Consider the following 25,530-nt stretch of genomic DNA (forward strand, 5'->3'; position numbering starts at 1 on the left):
ACGATAAAGCACGGGAGAGAAGGGATGATGGCTTTGATCATTTGAAGCGACAATATATGTGCAACATGCTAGAAAAAGAAAAAATATATAGATCATCACACAAATAATATTTAGTTAGAATTTATTTGCTCAAGTGGTTTCGCTACAGACCACAGCATAAATATAGATACTCCTGCTAAGTTTAGCTGCATGGACTGAAATAACTTCATCGCCTTTTATAGAGCCTCTAGTTTCGCTGAAGAGTTTTGTGAAAATGAAGCCGAATGCAAAGCTAATTAGCACAAACAGCCAGAAGATTTCACACTTCTAGAGTATTCTAAACCCACCGATAATTGTGAAGAGTATTAAAATAAAAACAGACACAAAACAAAAGAAAATGAAGAGAGAAAAAGTGCAAGGTATACTGACTGACATTTACTTGTGAAGTCAGGAGTTTCATCCAGAATAAATAACCAACATGCAAGTCCAGAAATCAGTAGGATTTATCTGTTGTACTCAACGATGCACATATTTACTGTACAGAAAAATCCTATAAAAACATGTTCACAGGGTTTCTGCACGTGTTTGTGTGTAGAATCAATATAATGAACGATGAGAAATGCAGATAAACTGTTCAGTAATAAAGTTATTGCTATATTTTAAACACACATCAGCCATGAGGTTGCGGTCGGTGTGCCACCTCCGACTTTCCCTCTTGGAAGCAGCCAGTTAGCATCTGAAAAGCTCATTTAATATCTGACCTATGACCCCAAATCCCAGAGGAGTTCAACAGGAGGCTTCATGGATGCAGAGCAGAGAGAGGAGAAAGTTCAATATCCCCAACTCCAACATCTCTGAGCTGAGCCATGAGACTATCACACAGAAACAATCTTCAGTCAGAGGCCTCTGTCGATTAGTTGCAAGGCTGACTGCTAGTGGAGATCCTTCCTGCGCACAGCATCCCATCCACAGCGACTCTTTGTGGATGGAGTTACCATAACATTTCATTTAACTTTGAGGTAAATCATTTTGAACTGAATTACACTGAACAAACTATAGGCTTTTCCAATATTAGGAAAACTTTCAATACCAACTACAATTAAATTGAATTTCTTGCTTTTCATAATCACAACGTCCTGTTCTTTCTCAGGTTTAGCGTCTAGGTCAGTATAATCCACTGGAAATGTTCATCTGATTGAACATTAAAAAAAAGAAGAAGAAGAAGACAGATATTAGCCAGTCAAACACAGGATCCAAAACTATCCTTTGGGGCCGCGGTTAAGTACTATTAATGTGGGGATGGCAACTGGAAGCTGGACCACAAACTGGTTGAGAGGAGTTGAGCAGCAGCGTGGTGTTCCAGCCTCATATGATTCACGCACAGACACATTTAAAGCTGCACTGCACCGACCGTGGATCCAGACTGCTGCCCCCACCCCCCCAAAAAAACCTGCAGCATCACCAGAAACACACAGCAGCCGAATTATGTGTCCTTCATCTGACTCCACCAAGCATCGATATGAGATGTTGATGGTTTGATGGGAGGAAAGCCGGGGATGGAGGGGGGAGAGGGAGGGGTGGTAAATAAGAGGATCAAAATGCGTCAGTGCTTGGAGAACTAAGAGCCCCCCCTCCACCCCCTTCAAACCCCCACCAGCACCAGCAGCTTAATTAGCTTCGTGTCGATTCTTCCATTAAGTCACAAAGAGGATGGGAGCCGCTGGAGCAGCGACCAGGGCATCACGTTCAAACCAGGACGACGCCTCAGCTCCACAGCCCCGCTGGGGCAGCAGCAGCAGGAAAACACTGTCCGAGAGAGCTAACGCTGCCTAAGTGCCTTCATGTTTAAAGAAACGCCAATAAAAAAGAAACACTGTCTTAAATCCCAGCCATTCACTCCGCTTTGGAGGCAGGACAGAGCAGAATGATGTGGAAAACCAGAGCAGAGCGTCACTTACCGATATAAGCGGCTCTAATGTCCCACAGCTCCGTATTCCATCGCTTTAAGCTGAACGAATGTGTCGGTAATAAAGGCTGAGCGGCGGCGGCGGCCCTGTTGTTCCGTCGCCCTGCTGCTCCGTAGTAGCCGCTGCGTGTGATGGCGTTAGATCTACAGGGCCACAATGAGACTGGCGATGCCTTCACGAGCTGTCGGAAATATTCCCATAGATAGCAACGGGTAAGCAAAAGTCGGCTCCAGAGGTCTTTAGGGGAGGGTTGGGAAGGGAGAAGCGAACTTGTTTTTCCCCTTATTAAGACGTGGTAAGTAATGATGTACACAAATACTCCGAAAATTGCTTTACAACGTTTTATAGTGAGCAAACTTATTCAAACTGGAGTCAATTTAAATCGGTCCCATACAACTAGACATATCCTAGTAAGTTATTAGCTTAAGCATGTTTCCAAATATTGTGACCAACTTATAACGCAGTTCACCTTGGAGTATTAACTTTCCAGACCCTTTTTGGATGATTACCTGTACGCTCTCACTTGCAGCTGGAAAACCCGAGCTGTATAAAACTAAACAACCAAGTCGTGACGTTTGAGTGGCAGCTGGTCTGTCCAATCATTGCTGGTGCTCGAGTGAAGCTCTGGATGTAAATACACAGATTTCTATATCACAGATGTCGGGTAAATTTGGAGATAATGCTATTTATAAGTCGAGGAAAGCAGTAGCCAAAAGCACGTGTTTGTTGTAGTAACTTATATGCATTTTTTTAAAGTCTGAATTTGTCTAAAGTGCCGAATGAGATGCTGTTGTTACCTCTGTCTGTTAACCAGCTAATAAACAGGTGTGTGGACCGCAGTGTGGGCTTTCCGCCATCTCCTGTCTGCTTTGAGTACTGCACTTTTCTGCTTTTGTTTAGCCACAAACCACAATCTCGCTGAAAGAACGTCCGCATCAATCTAAAGTCATTTAAAACACTACCACAGCATGATGCTGTCACCACCATGCCTCACTGTATGAATGCAGTGTTCAGGGTGTAGTGGCGTGTGTTTGTTTTGCCTCATATTTAGCGCTTTTCTAAAAGCGTTGCTCTCATCTGACCAGAGCAGCTTTTAACTTGTTTTCTGTAGCAAACTGCGCTGTTAGTGTGTTCGTCTCGTCATTTCCCCCCCGGAACATGTTTTTTAACACTTGATCCCATCTGAGCAGCAGAGCTATGTAGCTCTCCCAGGGTGACCATGCAGGGACTTCTTGGCTGCTTTAACACAAACCTTACAATCCAACGAGCCATTTCTTTCTTTGTTCATAGTCTGCCTGTCATACTCTGCATTTATTCTGAGATATAGTTAACCGACATTTAAACAAAATCGTTTGCACTGAAGCTGGTAACATTTGTAACATGACATTTGTGAGTGCATGGTGACTTCTGGACATCGGCTCAAGGCCCCTGAACTGAGTGTGTAGAAAAAGAACGGATAGATAGGCGGGTGGACTCGTTTTACAGGTTATAACATTTGGGCGCCATCTTCTGTCTACATTTAGAATAACACTTTTCTGCTTTGTAGAAGCACAGTATGCAGGTGTTACTTCTGGACAATATTCGGGCATTTTCAAACTTACTTAAAAAATATTGTAATTACAAGCATTTATTCAGATAAAAGCTGTAGTAGGCTATGTAACTTTTTTAAACAATATGTATCTTTCCCCCTATTTGCAAAAAAAGTGCCACTATGTTGAGCGAGTACGTTCTGAGACAGATAATCTGTGAAAAAAATCGAGTTTCTCTACCTCCTCTCTCTGGTCCTACAGCTGTCTGCAGAAATACACCGCTCACGGTCAGAATTGACCAATTAGAGCCAAAGGGAGGGTCTTAGCACTGTCAATCAAGCTTGTGTCTCTGCTGCAGTTGTGCTAATGGTGAAGTAATAACATTACAGGAAAGCTAACAGAGCTAATCAGGCTCTGTTGTGTGTTAATAGTTGTTGAATAATTTACCTGTTATCCTTTTTACTAAGCAGGATAAATTATGACAGCAGTGCACTGACAGCCCACCAGTGGGTGGTGTTGTGGCTCTGTGGCCCCTCTGAGCCTCAGTGTCAGCTGCTGTGTGATGTCTGTTTCAGTAATGACAGACACATTTAGCCTTTGCCAGCTAACCACGGCTCAGAAGCTAAAGCGGTTCCCACTTGGCATCAGAGAGCACCTCCCATTGATTACTTGCCAGCATGTAAGCAACCCCCGTCTCATACAAGGTCTGTCTGCTAAAAACTCGGCGGGAGTCGAGGAATTACAGTGCCTTGCAAAAATATTCATACCTCTTGACTGCGTTTTATCTTGTTGCAGCTACAGACTATTTTCTACAGGTTTCTTTGGAATTTTATCCAATAGACCAACAGAGGGTGGTACAAAACTGTAAAGTCAAAGTTCAGCCCAAAATTATTGATATCCCTGGGGATATTTTATCTTGGCAAACAAGTTTCTCCTTACTGCAAATGACATACAGTAGGTGTGTGTTAAAATATAAGAGAAAAAAAATTCTGTTCAACTTACTTTACCCATAAAGAGCATGTCTTGATGTTTACTCCTACCACTAAAAGTGGCTTTTGGTAGGAAGCCAAAAGTGACACATGTAAGACTGATGATACGAGAGACGATGAAGAGTCATAGGATCCAAGCCATCCTGAAGAATTAGGCCATGCTGGTGGCGACATCTTAATGCACACAGCCCAGCAGATGCATCAGACTGCTGGTTACCATGGAATCAGACCAAGGAGGAAGCCACTTCTCTGAATAAGGCAATGTGTATACCCAAATTGGGTATGTTAATGCAACCTTGATTTAGCAATAAATTGAAGAATCGTTCAATCCCAAGAACACCACCTCATTTATCAAGCACGGTGGTAGGAACGTCATGCTTTGGGGATTTTTTCAGCCAATGAGAAAGGTGATCTCATCAATGTGAACAAAGACAACTCCACAAAGATTCTTAGCAACAACACTGGACAGACCGCAGAGAAACCTGGGCTTGGGGAACACCAGAGACTCCAGCAGGATCATGAACCAAACCACAGATAAAATGATTAAGACATGCTTAGCAGAGAAACAACTGAACATTTTGGAGCAGCCTAGCCAGATGCTGAGTTCAATCTTACAGAGAGGAATGTATCTATAGATTAGACTAATGGCAAAGAGCAGATGTGCTGGTTGAATTAAAAGATTAATTAAACCCTAAACCTGCCTGGGACATAAATAATTAGGCTCATCTGTTACTGAAAGAACAACATATCCCTCCAGGCCTAGAATTCCTTTGGATCCTGAGGGAAACTAATGTTGGGCTTATAGATAAATTCTATTTAGATAACAGATAAAGTTTCTTTTAGATAAAATCTATATTTTGTAGTCTTAAAACAGTTGCTTCTGATTATATAAAGCCCTGTTCCTACAAAATATATCACATTGGACTTTTTACACGCCTAAGCTTTAAAACGACTGGAGTACATTCTCAAATTATCCAAAGGATTTCCACACAAATACCCAGTGACACACGCATGCTCTCAGACGACCTTTATTTCGCAAAGTCAGTAAAAATATACAGTATCAACAATATAATCTGAAAAATAATGTGAACGTTCATAAATGCATGGATGAGATGTAAAGCACATTTTTCACACATCAGATACTGGTTGAGCTGCCAGAGAGGAGGTGACATCCTCTATCCACCAGAGAGTGTTTCCTCAAAGATATGTTTTGCTGCGAGTTATCACTGTAAACATGGAAGAGCTTCCCACTCCCACCTGCCTTTAAGTGGGCCAATGGGAGGCAGCAGCGATGCGCCAGCCGTAGCTCAACTGACCTTTAGGTCTGCAAATGTAGCAGCAAACCCTTCAGCAAAACTACATGCTGAGGCAAAACAAAGACAAAACTAACTCTGGCTGATAAGTCCTCCAGCTGCTGGATGCTTTGAAGATTAGAACTCCCAACAAGCCGGAAAAAGTCCTTCACAACAGTCTGGGAAAGCAGTTTCTTCACAGAGACGGCTTTGTTCACAGGCTAACAGCCATGATTAGTGAGGAAGGCGCCGATAAATTACTGACAGCGAACTGGGAGAACAATACTGAATAAAATGTCTCTTGATCCCTTTATTTTAACCATATAACCTTCAGACAAAATAATGCAAAAAACAAACAAGAAAATCTAATTGCACAAATACCATCTGATTGATACTGTCAGATGAGAACCGTTTGCTTTCACACAATCAGAACCGAGCTGTGAGGTGAAAGTGTCTCAGGATGAAGGGCTCAGTTAAAGTCTGCTCTCCATGTAGCTTCAGGCACCACCAACTCATCATCAGGCAGAACTTCTTGCATTGCCTGACAACAAGTACTGCCTGATACTTAAATAAAACTCTTACAAAGTATAATACCTTACCAAATAAAATGCCCTGCTTTGTAAAGATGTGTTAAAAAAGATGAAATTATCTTTTGAAGCAGCCAAATAATATCACAAAAAAAATACAGTCTGTTATAAGTGCATTAATTCAGTGGGGTAAAAATCCCATGATGAGGAATAATTATATTTAATAAAATTAGCTGTGGCAAAATTATTGGTTCCCCAAACATCTACTGTCTACATTCCTTTCATTGGTACTTAGTTCAAATGGTGGTTTAGTGAGAGACGTGGAGAAACCTGGACACATCGCTGGTCCATCACTGGACAACACAGGACAAACAGCAACACACACATGCGCACCCTCACAAGAACAATTAGAGAGACTAATTAACCTGACAGTCATGTTTTTGAACAGTGGGAGGAAGTCGGAGTACCCAGAGCAAATCCATGCATGCACAGGCAGAAAATGCAAACTTCACACAGAAAGACCCCTGCTCAGGATTCCAACCCAGGACCTTTTTGTTGCCATCAACTGTGCAGATAATTCTAAAATCAACAACAAAAAAACCCTCTTTAAATTAAAAGCAACAAACGCAATGTTGAAAACCCAACATTAATCATTTCTACATTGATCAGAGTATAGGAACTCCAATAAGTTTCAGTTTCTCTAGGGAAAAATATGATGTGACACAAAGGCCAATTTCTTTTAGCCAGTAGGCAAAACAAGGAGCCAGCAAAACGTGACATTCTGGCTCCATGGCAACCATTAGGCTAGTTTGGGAATGGTGCCAGAAAAAAAGAACCTTCCTGTCTTACATCACAAATGTAAACTCGGTCGTCCAAAAGTGTGCCACCGAGGAGATTGTAAAAACAATTATTCCTCAGAGAATTTACTTTCAGACTGAATAAACACACTTTACATTAGAAATTTGAGTTTTCTACATTCTTCTGTGATGATATGCTGCTGCACTGGAATCATTTATTATAAGAATTTTACACATCTTTACCAGAATGACACTTTCTATATTCACTAAATTTACCACGCTGGAACAAGAGAAATTACTCCATAAAAAAACATACAAAATTGATCAAGAAGGAATAAAAACACTTTCATAAATACCATTATTTAAAGAGTTTGGGCAGCTTGTAAAGACCCATAAACACAAAGTCTAACTGAAACTTCCACTGGAAGTAAAGACTTATAGAGACATAAACTGAAATATACTGAATGTCACATGACATATGCCAGCCAGTGCTGAGATGTTAATCCTTCCTGGGGGTGTCCATGGTAACATTCCTCGGATCAAAGATGGCCGCCTTCACACCTTCCTCCTAATCACTAATGAAAGGAGAGGGAAAAAATAAAGAAGTTTTGTACATCAGATCTTTGGAGCAAAACTTTGCTACTTTTTTCTGCTACTATTTTTATTTGATCACATACAGCGCCTTGCTAAGGTAATCAGAACTCTAACTTTTACACATTTTGTCAAAATCACTCACTAAAAAATACCTTATTGCTTCTATGCTACTAATGAAACAATTAGTCGGATGAATCGTGATGAATCAATCTTTGAAATAATCGTCAACTAATTTAGCAATTGATTAATCATTAACTGGAGTATTCAGTCTCAAAAAGGCCATTTGCTGAAAGAACAATTAACTCAGAGTGATAAGGAAGATAACACTATAAAAAAAATCTATGTTTTGCATTTAGGATAGAAAAAAAACAACCTTTGACCGGAAAAAAATATTTTACCTAAAACTCCTCAAGTGGCATAGTTTTAATCCCACCTGAACAGAAGAGTAAAACCTATGAAGTCAGACTTTCTCCCTCGACGTCCTCGATTGTGTCCGGTAGAGGCTTGTTGGCCGTCTCAGGCAGCAGCAGGGTCAGTCCAGCGCCCAGCAGCGGGCACAGGCCAGAGAGGATCATGGGAGCATGAGGATTGATGTTCTTCAGAAGGTGCATCATTGGAGCCAGGACACCGCCGATCCGCGCACACATGGAGCCTATGCCAATCCCATTTTGCCTGTAGATCAGAGCAGTGAGGGAGCAGACCGTCTGGTTAGACAGGCTGTTCACAAAGGAACTTCATTAGCATATGGCAGCGGTTCCCAAAGTATGGGGTGCGCACCCCCAGGGCGCGCGCCCCATACTTTGGGCCCTGGTATGTCAACACTGAGGTAAGACAGCACTACAGCTGAAAGATTCCCTTGATAAGGAAGATGTAATGTGAATAAATTTTAACTGACATTTGCAGGTAATAAAAAACTGGACACACTTTACTGCCTTAAACAATCAGATAAAAACCACATGTCCACATCATGACTCCTCCACCACCATAAAAGCAAACTAAATGTTTATGCTTTTATGTGTTTGGTTTTCTTCCAGTGTGCTGATGAACAGAATTACTAAACACACCACTTTCATGTATTATCTGATAGTAATAAGAAGGATGTTAGACTATTGGCCTCTCAATCAAATTTAATGGTGACTTTAGATAAATTGGTTGTTTTGACAAAACCTCACAGCCGAGCTGCCATAAACGTTTTTCATTTCTACTTATCCAAAACAGTTCCCATTAAGTAAAGACTGGCTGGACTGGATCAAACATCTGTGTGAGCGTCTGGTTTCTCTTACAACACACTGGCAGCTGGCTGTCTTTCAATGTAAATCCTAGATGGCATTGTTAAAACAGATCTGGTTTGCTGAGCAAAGGGTTTTAGGATCTTTTTTCACCAAACAACACACAGAAATGCACTGCAGGGCAACACCCACCTGATCACTGTTGGAAATATTTCAGCTGAGTAGACATAAATGATAGACAGAGAGGCTGTAATCCCAAACTTCCCAATCATGGCCAGGACCGTTCGGACAACGGACAGGTCTAAAGAAAAAAACAGATGACACAACAGGTTGTCACCACTCAAAAAACAGTGTTTAAAAGGACTCGTCTTTTTTAATTTTATTTGACTAGACAGATTAAGTAGAGTCTGTTTGCACTGTATCTATGTACCGCTGGGGATGCAGGTGGTCAGCAGGCAGGCAGAACCTCCCACTGCTAGGAAAGCCAGCTGAGAGAACTTGCGTGAGCGGTTGAGGGTGAACAGTGTGATGGTGCGTGCCGGCATCTCCACCAGGCCGAAGATCATCTGGGTCAGGTAGATGTTCATTCCGAAGTCAGAAATGTTGAGGGACAAGCCGTAGTACACCAGGACGTTGACGAACCTGGAACATGAAAGATGACGTTAGGACGCTTCTTTGTGACCAGCGAACAGAAAGAGACACGTTAGCACACAATCATTCTAGATGGAGATTGTTCCAAAATGACATGAAGTCCTGTGCTTAGGTTCTGGCTGTTAAGCAACTGTTTATTGCTTTCATGTCTCTTGCTCTGTTTTATGTTTCTGCAGTCTAAACAAGAGCAATTTTAAGAGGTTGTTTTATCAGCCAGTTCAGAATATTTCAAATCTTATGTAATTTTCCAGCTGGATATCGTCTTCTGGACCTGATCAGTTCTTACTGTGGCTTAGGATCATTGGAGTTTCCTGAGTGCTGATCTAAAACATCACACAGTCATTGTGATTGAATTATTTATGGATTGTTAGAAGATATTTCTCTTGGAAGGGGTTTGATTCCACTTTTCATCATAGCAGTGCTTTTGGACAGAAATGATGTTTGAACATGCGGCGCTGCTGTGATCGGATCAGGACTGTTCTGTTGGTAGGATTCGTCTTTCCTTCTCTGGGCAAATGGGTTTAAAAAACCCCTTCTTTATTCTCTTGTCATTTCCTAACAGCGTGGTTTTTTTGTTGGAAAAAAATTTGTTTCTCATTTTATTCAAAATGTCATTCCTGATATGACCACAGGATGGCGACAGAGAAGGAAATTATGAAACCCTACATGTAAGAACTTTCATAAGCGTATTTTGTAAGGTGTTTTTTGTGGCTTTCATAAATAGTAGTTCATTCAGCTACTGCTTTGGTCATTTTGTTGTTTCATTCTCTTTCATAATGCAGAGGGGGAAAAGTTTTAATGCAAATCAAATATAAAAAAGGCATATTACACAAAATTTTCCTCATTTTTCTTGACACTTGTAATTTTGAAGGTAAGCAATGTCATACTTTCTATTAAAGATATTACATAGTGTAAGAACAATAGATTGCTATCACTCTGCCAGATCACAGAATCCAAATTCAGAGCCGTGGTCTGAAACTGAAGCTACTTTTTTCTTTACATTCAGGTTTCATTCAAACTGTTGTGTTTCCAAAAGGAGTTCTTGCTCTTTTTATTTTTGGGCAACATGTTCTGTGAATTTATCAAAGAGAATAACGTTATCAAAGAGATTATAACTCAGCTAAACTTGAATGTTAATTTTAGTTTACTAATTTATCGTATGCAATTATGAGTTTTTCAGTTCAGAGAACAACAACCCACCTGGTTATGCACTAGTCACTTGTGGGCGTGGCAGAGAGATCCCAGGGCTTTCTGGCACTAAATGTTCTGGCACCAAATGTTGCTAAATGTGGCACATTTTGTGTCACATTTAGCAACATTTAGAAAAACTAAATATGACAGAGTTACATTTAGACCAGTTTTACTTAGAGCCTACCGTGTAAAGAAGGTCCTTATGCAGCTCAGAGCTCCCATTTTAACAGCTGAACAAAGGGACGTTTCAAAACACACCCTAACCTTGGGATGGAAGTATTCCACTTAATAAAAATAACCATCTAGTGACTTCGTTTTTCCAACTTTTCTTAGCGTGTCATCTGTGTAAGGACAGATAGCAGGTCACAGGAAAGTGTTTGCGACCCCATCACTTCCCGCCTGCTACTCTAATGAGTATTTCACGCACACTCTGTTTGAATTGGCAGAGAGGTAAAGGAACAGGCTGCGAGGAAAAAGATACAATAATCCAGATCTCGGCTAACTGGATGGGACGCCAGGCGTGAAGTCTGGTTCACTTGTGAACACCTAAAAAGTCTACAGTAACAAGCTTCGGCTTACAAGCTGTATTTTCCTGGGAAACTGGTTCTTTCTAAAGCTTTGTGAGAGCAGGTCTGGCAGGTTGAGACTGTTCACTTCTGTTTACGTTACCATAAGTACTCAGAATCAGAGTTAGACATCTGAAGTGGTGCCACAGCACATCCAGTGGATTCTAGTACAGAGCATATAGTTAGTCTGACCAAACATTATCCTGGCTGACTGTTCCAACACTCACTGTCCATGAAAGTGATATTGGATGGAATTATATGAGTTGGATTGCAGGTCACTGGATATGAAGTAGGCCTGCTTATTTTTTGCACCAAGAGCATTTCAACTTTCTATGATATTATTTCAGTAATGTAACGTTTCTTTTAATGAGAGCATTGATAATTTCTCAGGCTGCAAAGAATAATGCAGTGCTCCCGATTAGCCCTAAAGATGGCTGCTTGTTGCTCTTGAGCTCACAAGGCAGATGAATTTGCCTAAACAAACATTCGCTCATGGTGTGGAAGCAAACTTCAGTAAGCTAAAAGTTTATTGAAGTTTGCACTCTTGTGCATTTTCTATAAAAAATCTCCCAGCAGGCAGAACACAAAACTCAGATAGTTCAACCAGCTAATTGCTAGCTAGTTCATTGGCTAAAGGAACTGACAGAAATATGGGGTGGTCAAGAAACCTTGGTGTTGGGAACTTGAAATTTGTACAGCCACATAAGGTCTGTTTCTACATCAGATATCTTCATCTAAATAAAGCCAGAATAAAACTGGTTTCCTGACAAAAACAAGACACAGAAGAACTAGTGCTAAATCCTGAGCAACACCAGACAAACAGGTCATATATGATCCATGTTGATGCCTCAGCTCTTCAGAGCTTCCAGAACCAAATCTAAACAAAGTCAGACAACATTTAGTTGTGATACTTTCCTGGTCTGAACAAAAGGAAGTAGTTTGATGTTTGTGTGAATCTCCTGTTATATAATACGTTAAAATATTATTTTTAACCACAGTTGTCATACAGTGAGGATCTCATACCTGCTAAAGATCAGGAATGTTTTTCAGAATAAATAAAGTGTTTCCCACCCGGCCATGTGTGCTCAGTTCTGTCTGATCTACCGTTGACTAGGACATGCTTCAAAGAGTGTTGAGAGTCATTTGGAATCAAGTTTCAGTTTGTATGGTGCAGAGGGGCCAGGGGTCATGGGGCCTATGCAACCAGTAAAGAACCCGTCTGTGGCAAACACTCACAATGTTTTGGAACTGCATTCACACCCAATTAGGTTTTTGTCTCATATAGTCTTGAAATAAATAAAAGTTTCCACGTTTGCTCATTAGGATTTTATGAGGCAAAATAACACAGAAGGCAAAATTTCAGTAAATAACTTTTCAATAGAACATACTGTCAACTTCCTAAAATAATGGCTTGCGTCAGTTATTGCCAGAAGTGTTTTTTGTCCAGAACATCTTTTGGAAAGATGGCAAAAAAATGACTTGTGTCATTTACTTTAGGAAGGTGATATTACAAAATGTGACAAAAGTAGCTTCTAGATCATTAAAAATGACTAGAACTCTGCAAACTTTTCATGACTTTTTAGAGAAATGTGAAGCAAAAACTAAAAATGAATCAAAATTACAAAGTGAAACCCAAAAGAAGGGAATTTTCTTTCTGTGCCCTACTCTCTCTGCTGGTTCTGTCACTTTGATTTGTTTTGCTACTGCTCTTTTGCACTCAATTTGATTTTCCTGCAGCGGTCCAGAACCTGACCCAGTTGGGGGGAAAGCGAGTAGATGGGAGACGCTTCCAGACTGAGAGGAATGTTGGAAGGTCATAAAACTCCAAGAGCTTCCTTCTCTTTTTCATAGCAGAGCCAGAGAACTCCTGCTGTTTGGCTTGGAAATTTTAAAATGCAGAAGAGACTGAAAAATGAGTTCACGTCCAGAAGAAAGCTTCTAATGCAAGGTCAAATATGAACTTTCCAACATTTATATTTTATTCCTGTCTGTTTTCTTACATATTAATAAGATTACTGTATTAGAGTCTGGTTAGTTTGAAACCACGGCTGTAAAATCAAGATGTTGTTCGATAAGCAGAAAAACATCCTGCTGGTGGTGTGACATTCCGGTCCGCTGAATATGCTGAATGCAGACGGAACAAGGAAATACTTTAAGAGGCAAAAAGTATCACAGCATCGCTGCGTTTCACCGTCACAAACAAATATTCTGTTTCCTCAGAACAACCCAAGAAAGCAAATACAGACCCAGATCACACAACCAAAGAATATTCAAACCCACATCTTGTGAAATATTTAATGTGTCATCTTGCAACCATATTTCATGAATCAAATTATTTCTGACAGTTATTGCTTTCTCTTGGCACCCTGCTGTTTTCAGCATCAAGTTACAGTGAATGGAGGTCTTGTTAGCGTAGAGTATAGAGGCGAGATAGAGAGAGAAAATATGTGATCCAGTTAGACAGAAATCACTCTCTGCTTCGATTGCATAGCACACCGTGGCACAACGCTCTAAAGCGTGTCAGATCCATCAGCTTATCCATTCATTCATTCTTCTTCTAGGCTTCTAGTTTTAATACACCTACTAATTATAAGACTAGTGTAAACCTAAGATCCACTGCTGGATCACTTTCAGAGGAAACGTTTTGGAATGAGTGTTAAAGTCAGAGCAGATATGACATGAAAAACTGGTTCTGTTCTGTGACCACTGGGGTCCAAATGGCCGTGTTTCTGAACTGTGGGAGGAAGCTGGAGTACCCAGAGAGAACATGCAACCTAAATGCAGACAGAGCCTGGACTGTCCTGCTGCTAGCCAACAGAGTTAGCATCTGCTCCACCATGCAGCCAGGAAGGAAGGAAGGAAATCAATCACTAGATGTTTCCCTCTTTAGGTAAGAAATCTGATATGGAGAGCCGCTTCAATCAAAATGAAACAATTAGACAAATACAGTTATTAATTTTTCAGAAATATTTTATGAACGAAGCTAAAACATAAAAGTCCATAAAATACGGAGAGTAGCTTAACAAAAAAGTCACAAAATCAAACACCATTATGAAATGAATAATTCACAAATAAAGAAATAAATAAGAAATAAATAAATACAAGAAACAAATACATTTGAAAATAAATAAAAAATAGATAAAAAGATAAATTCTATTTGAAAATATTTATTTTGCTTTATTTAACGGAGTCATGTATTTATTTCATGGAATACTTATTATCAGTATTTGTTAATTTTTTTCATTTTGAATGAAACAGCTCTGCTTTGACTTGTTAAAGATCTCAACACTACAGAAGAAAAACAGCAACAGGTCTGTGTCACTCCAGGAAGAAGTGAGGACTGGGAAACAAAACAACTTCACACCCTCTGGCAGAATACCAGTTGCTGGTTTTGTTTTTTAACAATATTTCAAAAAGGAAATGAATGATGACATAGGAATGCTTCCTTCCTCCTTGGTGAGGCTTTTTATTTCAAGCAACTAAGTTTGCTTTCTTGAAATCAGAATGAAAAGAGAAACTTGACTCCTGGATTAGCATTCTGAGCATTTCGACAACTTGAGTACACATTCTTGCTGTAAACAGGGTGAGACAAGAAGCTCCCTGCTAGAATTTCCTGCACACATAAAAATATATATTGTAATCTATACTGCAGGCTATAACATCCACCTAACACTCACCATGCAAAGCTTTTATTGAAAACCACTAAAGCAAATATTCAACAGTAAGTGAGCAACTTTCTACTCATCTGACAGAAGCGTGTGATGGAGGGACTCATTCACGATTATACTGCTGGGGTTTTTCTTAAAGTGCATTTAAAACAACAAGGCAGAAAAATCTAAAATTTTTTGCTTTATAACCAAATTTCACAGTGATCTACATCTGGAAGCTAATATCTGGTAACTGGTAATGGAAAAGTGTTCAAAGCAGTCCGTTTCCCACAGCGCCCCCTGGAAGGCATGTGGGAATTTTCTTTTCCTGTTATGATACCTCGCAAAAGTATTGAATTCCTTTACAATAAATTAGCAAATACAACCTGTTCTAGTTTGCATACAGTCACAGTCATAATAAAAGTTTATTTAGAATTAGAATTGCTTATATATTCTTAAACTCTTTGGTGCAGAAAACTGGTTGAAAATTGATCCATTAACTGTGAGTTTATGTTTGTTTGTGTAAGGTGGAGATGGGACTGCCCATGAAAACCACTCAGACTGCCAACATGAAAAAGACGTGAGCAAAACTGTCACTAACTCTAAATACTCCAAATACTTTGGATGTATTTTTTCTATCCTTTCTTTCTTCCAGAAAGTTTCTGTCGTCTTCATGTCTCAGAGAAGGGATGTAGACCATGTTTGACCGATTTTTCTCTCACATTTTGCACATCAGGTTGCGGTGCGCTTGCATCCTGATATCTCAAAAATGAGATATTAACATACATGGACAAACCTTACAAAAACTTTTATTGTAGCAGGAAAACTTTCAGTATTCAAGATGCATTAAAAGCTGAGGAGAAAACACAAAAGGAAAAAAATCCCCCCATGACCCTCAGGGGTTTCTGAAGTTTTCTCTCTAACAAACTCAGTAATATTATTTTCAGTATGGTTTTCTATTGTTTCTGGCTTCAACGCAACCAAGAATAAACTCCTTACATGACGACGAGTTTAAGACAATCTAAAAGGTGCTCTAGTAAGACGGCCCAGCCTTGTACATGACCTGACCTTGTCTGGTTTGGAAGTACAGCGTCCCAGTTTTGATCAGACCAAGGCTGTTTCAGATAAATCCTTCTGTAGAGGAGATAAAGAGGTAAAGTTCTGCGAGTACTCACCAAAGATAAAAGACGATCAGGGACTGCTTCCTCATTGTCGGGGTTCGAACGAGGTCAACCAGGGAGTGCTTTTTCTTCAGCTCGGTTTTCTCGTCAGCCTGATAAACCTGGTGAAAAGACAAACGGGGGGCGACTGAAACATCCAGCTCTCAGAATGGTTTGCATGTTCAAATGAGAGCCTGTTATCAAACGAATTTATTCAAAGTCAGAACAGAAGCCACTACGGTGTGCAGTAGCAGTGCCACACGGTGAACGAGCCGTCGCTACAGCAACACTGTCAAGAGTATGCTGCTGATTTATGTTTGGTAGCAGTTTATTTAGGTCATCTTCTCTAATGGATCTACCTCATTTCATGCACTTCCACTCTGCAGCCCCACTGAGTGAATGCACAGAGTCTGGACTGGGAATGTAACCCGAGTAGAACCAGATCCACACACCTGTGTGTGTGTGTGTGTGTGTCTAGACTGGAGATGGTCAGGTACTGCTGGTCACAGGCAAACTGGCAGAATTGATCACATATTAAGCGCAGCTTTGCTCATAAATCACAGAGAAACCGAGTTGAGGCATAAAAATACATGGTTTAGTGGGTCGTAGGCAAACCACGACCCACGTATGGAGGCCTTAGTCCTCGTGGCGGTGGTTGCAGGTTTGATTCCCGGCCTGGTGACATTTGCCGCATGTCTTCCCCCTCTCTCATTACCCTGTTTCCTGTCGAACTACTTTCAAATAAAGAATAAAGGCCACTAGAGCCAACAAAACCTTAAAAAAAATACATGGTGCATTTAGTTCATGGACCAATCTAGTGGTGGATTTATTTGGAGCAAATATTTGACTTGAAATAAATGTGCTGTCAGAATGAAGTCAGAGATGTTTAGGATAACAGCAGCGCCCCCTCTGGCAGAGAAAATTCACCTGTCTGACTCTGGATTCCATTCACTGGAAAAGAACCTGCCTGAATTCTCTTTTTTTTGTGTGTGTAAGCAGGAGAATGATTGGTTCTGCTGAGAAAACGCTATGGCAAACATTTGGCCGTGCTAAAAAAAACGGAAAGAAGAGGGAGGGAGGCTAACCATCGCCTGTAGGATGAGGCCTGATGTGGAGGAGAGAACCAGATGTTTCAAACACAGGACACCTTTCTGACTATTCACACTGAACTCTGATAACTCCAGGATCGTAAGTTGTCAGGTGTAAAGTGTCATCCTGTCTCTCTTTTCTCCCACCTCTGAATTTTTACTCTCAACAGCATCTTACAGAAAATGTTTTTACAGTTACACCTTTCTATGGAGTTCGCAGTGAATTGTAAATTGGTTCTGTGACAGAATCAATAGCTGTAGTTTTATTGTGAAATTATGCCTTTTAATTTTCAACTGGACTTTACCTTCTACTCTTAAAGGGGCAGTATTATGTAAAATCAATTTCTTTGAGCTTTGCATCATGTTACGATGTTATTCCCTCATCAAAATATACCTGGAGTATTGCTGTGATTCTTTCAAACATGTTTGAGAAATCCTTTAATCTCCATGGCAACCATCCAGGTGTACAAAATGCCAACTCCTTCAGACTAGCCAGCAGCAATTAGCAAATACCAGGTGGAACTGTAAATCAGCTGAGTTCATCATAGGAGCTACTTCTTTGTGCAGCGCTGGTAAAAAAAATGTTTAAAAGGTTAACAGAGGAGCCATGTTGTGATGACTTCCTACAGGTGGAGTTTCAGAAAGAGAAGGAGATTTTAAAGAGACAGAGGCCCAATTTCAAAATGTTAAATTACAAAGTCAAATTTCTTTTAAAACATATTTGATATACACAGCATTTACATAAAAACTGAAAGTCACTGAAACTGAAAGTTACTTGACTGTGCTATAAAATGCCATTATGTGGCTGGAAAATACATAATACTGTCCCTTTAATCACTAAACAAGACCTAGACTGAAGTGGATACAGTGGGAGGCGTTACTGCTGAGAGTCACTGACTCTGTTTTCACTTCACTGAGGAAAGGCTCAGAAAAAATCCTCCAGGGTCACTGACAGTTCCAGGGAAAAAAACGAACCAGGTGCCATTGCTGAATTATGTCTAAAATGTGAAGTGAAAGCGGAGGGACTTGAGGGCTTGCTCAATTTTGCTAAACTGTATGAACCGTTACTGTCAGCTCCAGCAGTGAAAATTACCCTGAAAGTCTTCTCTCTGCAAACATATAAGCTTGGTCACGGGTTTTATGAAAAGAAAACTTTGTTTACAGCTCCTGTGTCCTTCCCTTCTGGATCAAAACCACTAGTTGCTAATTTGAGCTAAGGCTAACATTGGCAGCTGAACACCAACCTGCTGCCATTAGCCACTAGTTGTTCAGTCCAACAAACCAAAGACATCTCTGGTCATTTGAAACAGCAGCTTTAAAGGAAATGTGGATCTACACTATACCTGTGTGTCATTTACTTCTGCTGTATGTTTTCATTTATGGAAGCAGAGTCAGAGTTGAGATGACATCACATGTTGCTAGGGTAAGGGTTAGGGTAATCACTTGATTGCTACATTAAGAGAGGAAACCCCAGTACACTGCAGGTGGGACGCGTCTCCCTGTTCTTCTTTTTGATTTGAAATCCTGCAGTTCAGTCTGATCTACTGATGTCCCATGATTGATACTTTGCAAAGAAGGAAGCTAATACACACATCATACACACATCACATGAGTGAGGGAGTGCTTAGTCACCAGTGTGGATTATAAAGTTACACAATCTGAGACCACAAAGGGAAGAACAACTTCCTCCTTGGATTAAAAACATGTCGCCAGTTGTATTGTTTTTAATTTGTGGAATGAACAAAATGTCTTAAATGTTACCTAAATGCAGCTTGACACCCCTTGAATTTTTTCACATTGTTATTTTACAACAAACTTCCTTGTAATCTACTGGGATCTAATTTCATTGACCAAAACAAACCAGTGCAGAATTGCACAGTAAAAGAAAAGCGGTGCGTGATTTGCAAAAACGTATAGTGTCGCATATAGAAATCAGACAAGTGGTGTTCACTTGTAAAATCTCCAAAAAGCTTTGTACATCTAGAGACTGAAATGATTCTGTTTGCAAAAGTCTGCATGCTCAAATTGGATGGAGAACATCTGTTAGCATCAGCTTTTAACTATTGGCAAAAAAAATTCTCATTTGGATTTAGATCTGGACTTTGACTGACCAGTTCTATCCTACAAACATGCTTTGTTCTTAGTAGCTCTGACTGAATGTTTGAAGTCAAAATTATGCACTACTTTGAGTTTATCACATAAAATCCCAATAATTCACAGTGAGGTTTGTGGTTGTAGTGCCATTTGTAGCGGTAGGAGTATTTGTGCATGAACTCATTCAGAACCAACCACATGGAAAAAATCAGCAACGAGCTAATGTGAAACCTTTTTGAGCATTGTAACATTTGGTGTTTTGTTCATTACTGATTATTTATTAAAGTTGCAGTAGGTTTTATAACAATATGTTGTTTTTTTACATATCTGTTAAGACTATCACTATGTAATATGAGAATATGAATCTGTGAAAAGACTGAGCTCCTCTGCATTCTCCCTGTGGTCCTACTGACATATGACGAAATACACCGCTTACAGTCAGAAACAACCAATCAGAGCCAGGAGGAGGGTCTTAGCGCTGTCAATCATCTCATGTAGACGCTGCTCACACCCTACCACATGTTTTCTGCTGAGTGAATGCTGAGTGAAGGATAGTTAGCATGAACGCTGATAATGGTGGATAAACAGCTACCTTAAAACGTTAGGTTGTTTCTCCATCATTAGCCCAGCTGCAGCAAACAGGCAAATTTGCATACATGAGCATGATTAACTTTGTTAAGACCCACCTCCTGACTCTGATTGGTTGTATCTGACTGATTGTTGTATTTCTGCAGATGGCAGATGGCAGTAGGACCACAGCGAGAATGCAGAGGGGATCTATTTTTTCACAAATTATCTGTCTCATGTTATACTGTCACAACAAGGTGACAGCTTTACCATATGTGAAAAAAATGTAATAAAAGTTACCTACAGCAACTTTAATAGAAACATTTCCAGTCCAAAAAAAAGAAAAGAAAAGCGGATTATCATGCCATACAATTAAAAGTCAGAGACTGACAGCTTCTAACAAAAAAAGGTTGGACTTGGTTACAGTTGGTAATTTCTCAGCGCAGGTTGTGACACATTTTATGTCAGTATTCTGTCAACATAGAATGAATTGTGACTCTGGTAGAAGGAAGAATCACTGAAGCCACATTCCTACCTGACACATCTCCATGTCCTTACTGATGGGCTTCCCATTCATCTCGGCTGCCTTCTGGATCACGTCCCATGCTTCCTCCTTCCTGTCATTGGCCATCAACCAGCGGGCCGACTTTGGCAAAACCCTGGAAGGAAAAACACTCTATGTCAAACATTTATCTTAAACATCACCTCAAAGTCCTTTAGGGCATTTTCTGACTGACTTGTTCCAGAAACTCACACCTTTACTGGAAGGAAGCCATTACTCTGTTTATCTCTCTCTCTCTCTTCCACTCTCTAGCTTTCTCTCTCTGCTTTTGCATATGTCAAATGTAAATGAGAATCATAAATAACTTGCATGGCAAGAGGCATGCGAGGCAACCTCAAAGAAGGTCAGCACATTTCCTCTGGTCTGAGGAATGCCTTGTAGACAGAGAATGAATCGCCATAATTCACAAGCAGAAAACAAGTCAGACAATCAGCTTGTTTTTTTATTTTCTATGCTTGTGCAGTCTGCAGCAAACTCACCAAATGTAGACGATGAAGAGGAAGCCAGGTGCAGATATAGCCAGCTGCAGCTTGCGCCAGTCCCTTATGAGGTACGCCACCCCGGCCAGGAGGATGTACCCGAATCCGAAGAAGTAGTCTGTGATAATCCCGGCCAGCATGCGCTGTCTCAGGCCCGTCCATTCAGTACCTGGGAGGAAGGGACTGATGAGCACACAGCAAAGCACGCGCTGACCTCTCAACCTTCACCTGTGTTTCTCAGTTCTGGTCATCAGGGAGAACAGCTCTGTGTGTTTTAGATGTGTCTCTGCTCCAGAACACCTGATTCAAATGACGGCATGACCTCCTCTGCAGATGTTAGGGTGTTGTACCTGGTAGTCCAGTAGACTGGGTTCGGTTGACATGTGTTACATTTTTAGGTAGTGCACTTTGCTTTCACACTGCACTTTGTCAAATGATCCAAACCCTTTGAAAAACTAGTTCCCCACCCTCACCTGTGGGGGCGCTGCACCAAGTACCACTGGAGGAATGACATGAAAACCTCAGAAGACGACACAGAGCGCAACTTCCATCTTTATGAAATGTAAACAAAATGGAGTGGCGACAGATTTTAGCAGTTAGCATTTTCTATTTTGGCAAAAAAAAAAAAAAAAAAGTAAGCCATTCCTTCTGCTAGCGCTAGTTTCTCGTATTTGTTTTGTTGTATTTACCCAGAATGCCCTGCGGTGTAGTCCACTTTCTGCTTTTAAAGCAGTCTCCAGTCTGCTTGGTGATTCACAAAGAGTTGAACTCTTCACTCTTATTCAGGTCAGGTGTGGCAGAAGGGAAACTAACCTAAAAGTTACATGGCAGTGGCTCATGAGGACCGAAACTGAGAAACCGTTACCTACACAATGACATCTAGCCAATTTTTCAACATACCCCTTGTCAAACTCTTGGTTCTGGTATTTTTGACAGCGACCAACCCATTGACCTCGCTAATAAACCTATTGAGTCTCAGTCTGACCTCTGAGGCCCCAGTCTACACCCCACAGCACCTAGACAGTCCAAAACAAACACCCCAGTGCCAGAAACACACAAAGGTCCTGAGACCGTGACCCAAAAGGTCATGGATTCATGATTGAGTTACTACTTCATGGCCGACATTAGATCAGTAATTTTAGTCTTCATAACCATCTACAATTGTTAAAGCTCTTTAAATACAAGTATTTTTGCCGTTCCAAAACATTTACCTGGAGGTTTCTGTGCTACAGCATTGATATAAAGAGGAACAATTTGTTCCGTGTTGGTTTAGAAAAGCATTAGTTTGGAATGCTGATTGCGTTGGTTGGTATCTGTAGTTATCTATGATGTACGTAGGAAGAATCAGCAGAGTTCTGGAACATCTTATCGTGGGTTAACCTTGTAGGCGTCATCAAGGATTTGTTCTCTTTAAATGCACCAAGCGAACTTTTCCTCTAGACAGAAGGAACGGATAAAACTTTCCTCTCCAATGGGCCACACATTATCTCTGAAGATTGTCAACAATACACACCACGTTTTTTAATTCTGATATCAGGTTTTTCAGTGGGTGCACTCATCAAGAAGATCCTGAATCTTGAACAGGTTCTTTCCACATGGATTCTTCTATGCATTCATGGTTCCTCCCAAAGTCCACAAACATGCAAGTGAGTTTAATTGACCTGTCCAGGGTGTACCCGCCTCTCTCCCACTGATTACTGGAGATATGAACCAAACTCCTGTGATCCTGACTGGATCAACCAGCCAACAAGCTGAGGTTCTGCAAGATACTAACCCAAAACAAAGGCGTTCATGATAACAGCGGAGATGGACGTTCCCACCATGAAGCGAAGGGCTGTGTAGACGTAGAAATTGGGAGCGAAAGCAGCAGCCACGCCAAAGGTCACTTGAATAGCCAGGCCAATGAGGATGATGATCCGGCGACCATATCTGACAAACACAAAAAGACAAAAACTGTTCTAGAAATCAATACATAAAGGACTAATACCACTCATCAGGGATGACCTAGTTTTTTTCAAGGAAATATTTGAATGGTTATCAACTTACTTATCAGCCAAGTAACCAAATAAAACAGCGCCGACGAGGAGTCCGAACATGTAGACGGACGAGCCGAGGTTGTTGAGGCTGGAGTTGGAACAGACCAGGTTCCACTGGAACACAGAAAGACAGATGTAGGTGAAAAAGTCTGAAGCTTTCTGCAGCGGCTCTTTAACTGGAGCAGGGCTGGAGGGCATTAGTGATGAAATCTGTAACTGATTTCTGTTTGAGCGAAAGGACAGTGAACTAACAGCAGCAACACAGAAAAACAGGTTTAGGTTTTCATGTTTTTGTGAAAACTCAAGAGATATAAGGTCAGAGTTGAAGCTCTCCAGTTCCTCCCTTTGGTGGCTATTACACTTTTAGTGTTAAAGTGTGTATAAGTGTGAATAACTGGTGCAGAATTCTGAAATACATTTGTAATTCAGAACAAATATGTCTGTATTTAAAATAAGAAACGATTTAAGTCAGTCCAGATGTTTTTCTGTGTCGGATCGGTATCGGTAACCTCAGATATCGGTACCGGTATGGGAAGCGAATAAAGTGGATTGGTGCGTCCCTATCCAGGACGAACATCCGTCACCGTCACGGGTCATAATCACACTCTGTCTGAACTGCATGTGTCCGTCTCCTCTCCCCACCCACTGTCAGATATCACACAGTCGTCTGTGGTAAAAACCTTCCACATTCCAGAGCTGCACCACTTCTTATGTTAAAGACATTAATGGAAACTGGATGATCAGAACCCTGAGGACGCATCTCCAGCTGCTCTGCATGGTGTTCCACTCACCTCTGTGACAGTGGTGCTTTGGAACGTCTCCTTGCTGTACTCCCAGCCGTCCTGGCAGCTCGTGGTGGGGTGCCTGTCTCCGGGGGCCGCAGCTCCTCCAGGGGCCACGGTGACGCCGCTGCTATGATTGAGGGCCATGTTGCAGGACAGCTCAGATCGGCCGTCTGGCTCGCTCAGAAGGCTGAAGTTCAAAGCGGCAGGGGTGGCCCCTGAGGGCCAAGCGGAGCGGCACAGATGAGGGGGAACGGCCCCGGTGAACACGGACACCAGCATGTGGAACGCCAGGAATATCTGAGGCACACAGATCCACACATACAGGAGCTTCTGGAACTTCCCAAAGCCTCCAATTTTACTCAAAATGTCATCGAAGTTCATTGTGCTGGTCGGCTGGAGATGCACACCTCAAATGTTTCTAACCAGTCTGCTCTGACAGAGATTATCCCCAGATGATAATACACTCAAACTGGCAAACAGGAGAGCTCAACAGCAGACAAACGTCTGGAATAGAAGTCTGCAGCAGGCAGGTGATTAGCAGCCAGTCGGCATGCAGACGCAGTCGCACCTGCTGGGCTCTGACAGCGACCTGTAGCTGTGCAGCGCGGGACGCTCTGAGGCTGCTCTGACCTCAGAGTGATGGGGGAGAGCTTAAAGCAGGAGGGAGGGGCCTGCAGCTGCTGGGAGGAGCCAGTGGAGGATGCTCCGCTGTCCCTCCGCCCTCCCTGAAAGAGTTTCATAAGATTAAATTAAGTAACTGGCTTGGAGGTGAAACCGGGAGTTTGTCATCATGTGGGGGGAAATGGAGGTAGAGAGGAGGGCAGGTCCGTTCTGACGAGGATAAAAGCAGAAGCATCAGATGACTTGTGTGTAGTTTCTGAGATTACACTCCAGTTGTTCTCTGGAGATTCCTCCTGGTGTTACGTTCTGAATGTTGCTGGGTGGAGTGAGGCCAAGACATAAAGACAGCAGAGAGATAGCAGGGCGAGATTAGGACTGCATTCACTTCTTCAGTCATCACATCCCGACCTGCCTTGGTCAGAGTGGGTACTCCTGCATGCTGCTGGGTTTAAAGTGACTCCTGTAAGAAGCATTCAGAAAAGTGGAGCAGAGCCCCCGGGGTAATCTGAGAGCTGTGGTGTGTGTCAGGATCAGGGATCCTGCCTCCATGTGCTTTAAAGAAAATTCTACAAATCTTACAGAAAAGAGTTCCAAGAGTTGGGGAACCAAAGTAGAAAAGGACGAGGTGGTGAGGAGTGGGGGGTCATGAGGAAGAGACAACTCACCACAAACTTTCTGTTGAAATTAAAAGCAGGAAATGGAAAAGCGAGGGCAGAAAATAAATGTTTATCTCCCAGCCTCCTGAAACACAGGAACATGTCGGCTAAAGACATTTTAAAATAAGTTTCCATCTTATTTTATCTCAACACTCGGGGAGTTGTGGATAAGACCTGCAGCGTGTTGATTTGAAACAAAAAGATGTTTTCACTACTTTGACTACAGCAGATGGATCAGGGCCGTGTGCAGCCTGAGCGCGGCTCTGACCGCAACATTCCTGAAGGAAAACCTCTTGAAATTTCACCAGATTCCTGTCAGCACGCTGATATGAAAATGACGTTCAACTTCCCATGAATGCGCCAACACGGTGGCAGCCACCGTGGCGTCATCACAGCAGCTGGCACACAGCAGGCTCCGCCCCCAACAAGGTCCTTTAAGTAACCAGCGCATGTTACACAAGGGCTCACGTGTGTGTCTGCATCAATGATGTAGGCTCTGGGGTGATCAGATAACAAAGCTTAAA

The 25,530-nt window shown here is 41.5% G+C and overlaps 2 protein-coding genes across 4 annotated transcripts in view; both read right to left on the minus strand.

Moving 5' to 3' along the window:
• Nucleotides 1-2,115, minus strand: part of LOC102237794 (tyrosine-protein kinase Fyn) — a 74,083-nt gene extending 71,968 nt beyond the window's left edge. For 2 of the 3 annotated variants that reach the window (XM_023347650.1, XM_005806021.3), the window contains exon 1: nt 1,938-2,114. The gene's annotated coding sequence lies outside the window, so the exon portion shown is untranslated. Of the gene's footprint in view, nt 1-1,937 lie in introns of all 3 variants that reach the window. The other variant, XM_023347652.1, reaches the window with a different exon arrangement.
• A 3,361-nt stretch (nt 2,116-5,476) lies between these two features.
• Nucleotides 5,477-24,350, minus strand: LOC102220276 (organic cation transporter protein-like). The gene is made up of 10 exons (XM_005806039.2): nt 23,736-24,350; nt 22,955-23,058; nt 22,683-22,837; nt 20,909-21,077; nt 20,403-20,526; nt 16,134-16,240; nt 9,334-9,545; nt 9,096-9,204; nt 8,108-8,346; nt 5,477-7,655 (listed from the first exon to the last, which is right to left on the minus strand). The coding sequence occupies exons 1-9, from the start codon at nt 24,108-24,110 to the stop codon at nt 8,127-8,129; spliced, it is 1,575 nt and encodes a 524-aa protein (XP_005806096.1). The 5' UTR covers nt 24,111-24,350; the 3' UTR covers nt 5,477-7,655; nt 8,108-8,126.
• Between the last annotated feature and the right edge of the window lie 1,180 nt (nt 24,351-25,530).

This window comes from Xiphophorus maculatus, chromosome 15, assembly GCF_002775205.1.
Source record: "Xiphophorus maculatus strain JP 163 A chromosome 15, X_maculatus-5.0-male, whole genome shotgun sequence".
NCBI classification, from domain to species: domain Eukaryota; kingdom Metazoa; phylum Chordata; class Actinopteri; order Cyprinodontiformes; family Poeciliidae; genus Xiphophorus; species Xiphophorus maculatus.

Coding starts and splice junctions, on each gene's coding strand:
- LOC102220276 (XM_005806039.2), bottom strand. CDS start 24,110: ATGAACTTCGATGACATTTTGAGTAAAATTGGAGGCTTTGGGAAGTTC. Junction 21,078..22,682: donor CATGAACGCCTTTGTTTTGG/GTTAGTATCTTG, acceptor CCTTCCTCCCAG/GTACTGAATGGACGGGCCTG. Junction 8,347..9,095: donor ATATTTCCAACAGTGATCAG/GTGGGTGTTGCC, acceptor TCTGATCTACAG/GCAAAATGGGATTGGCATAG.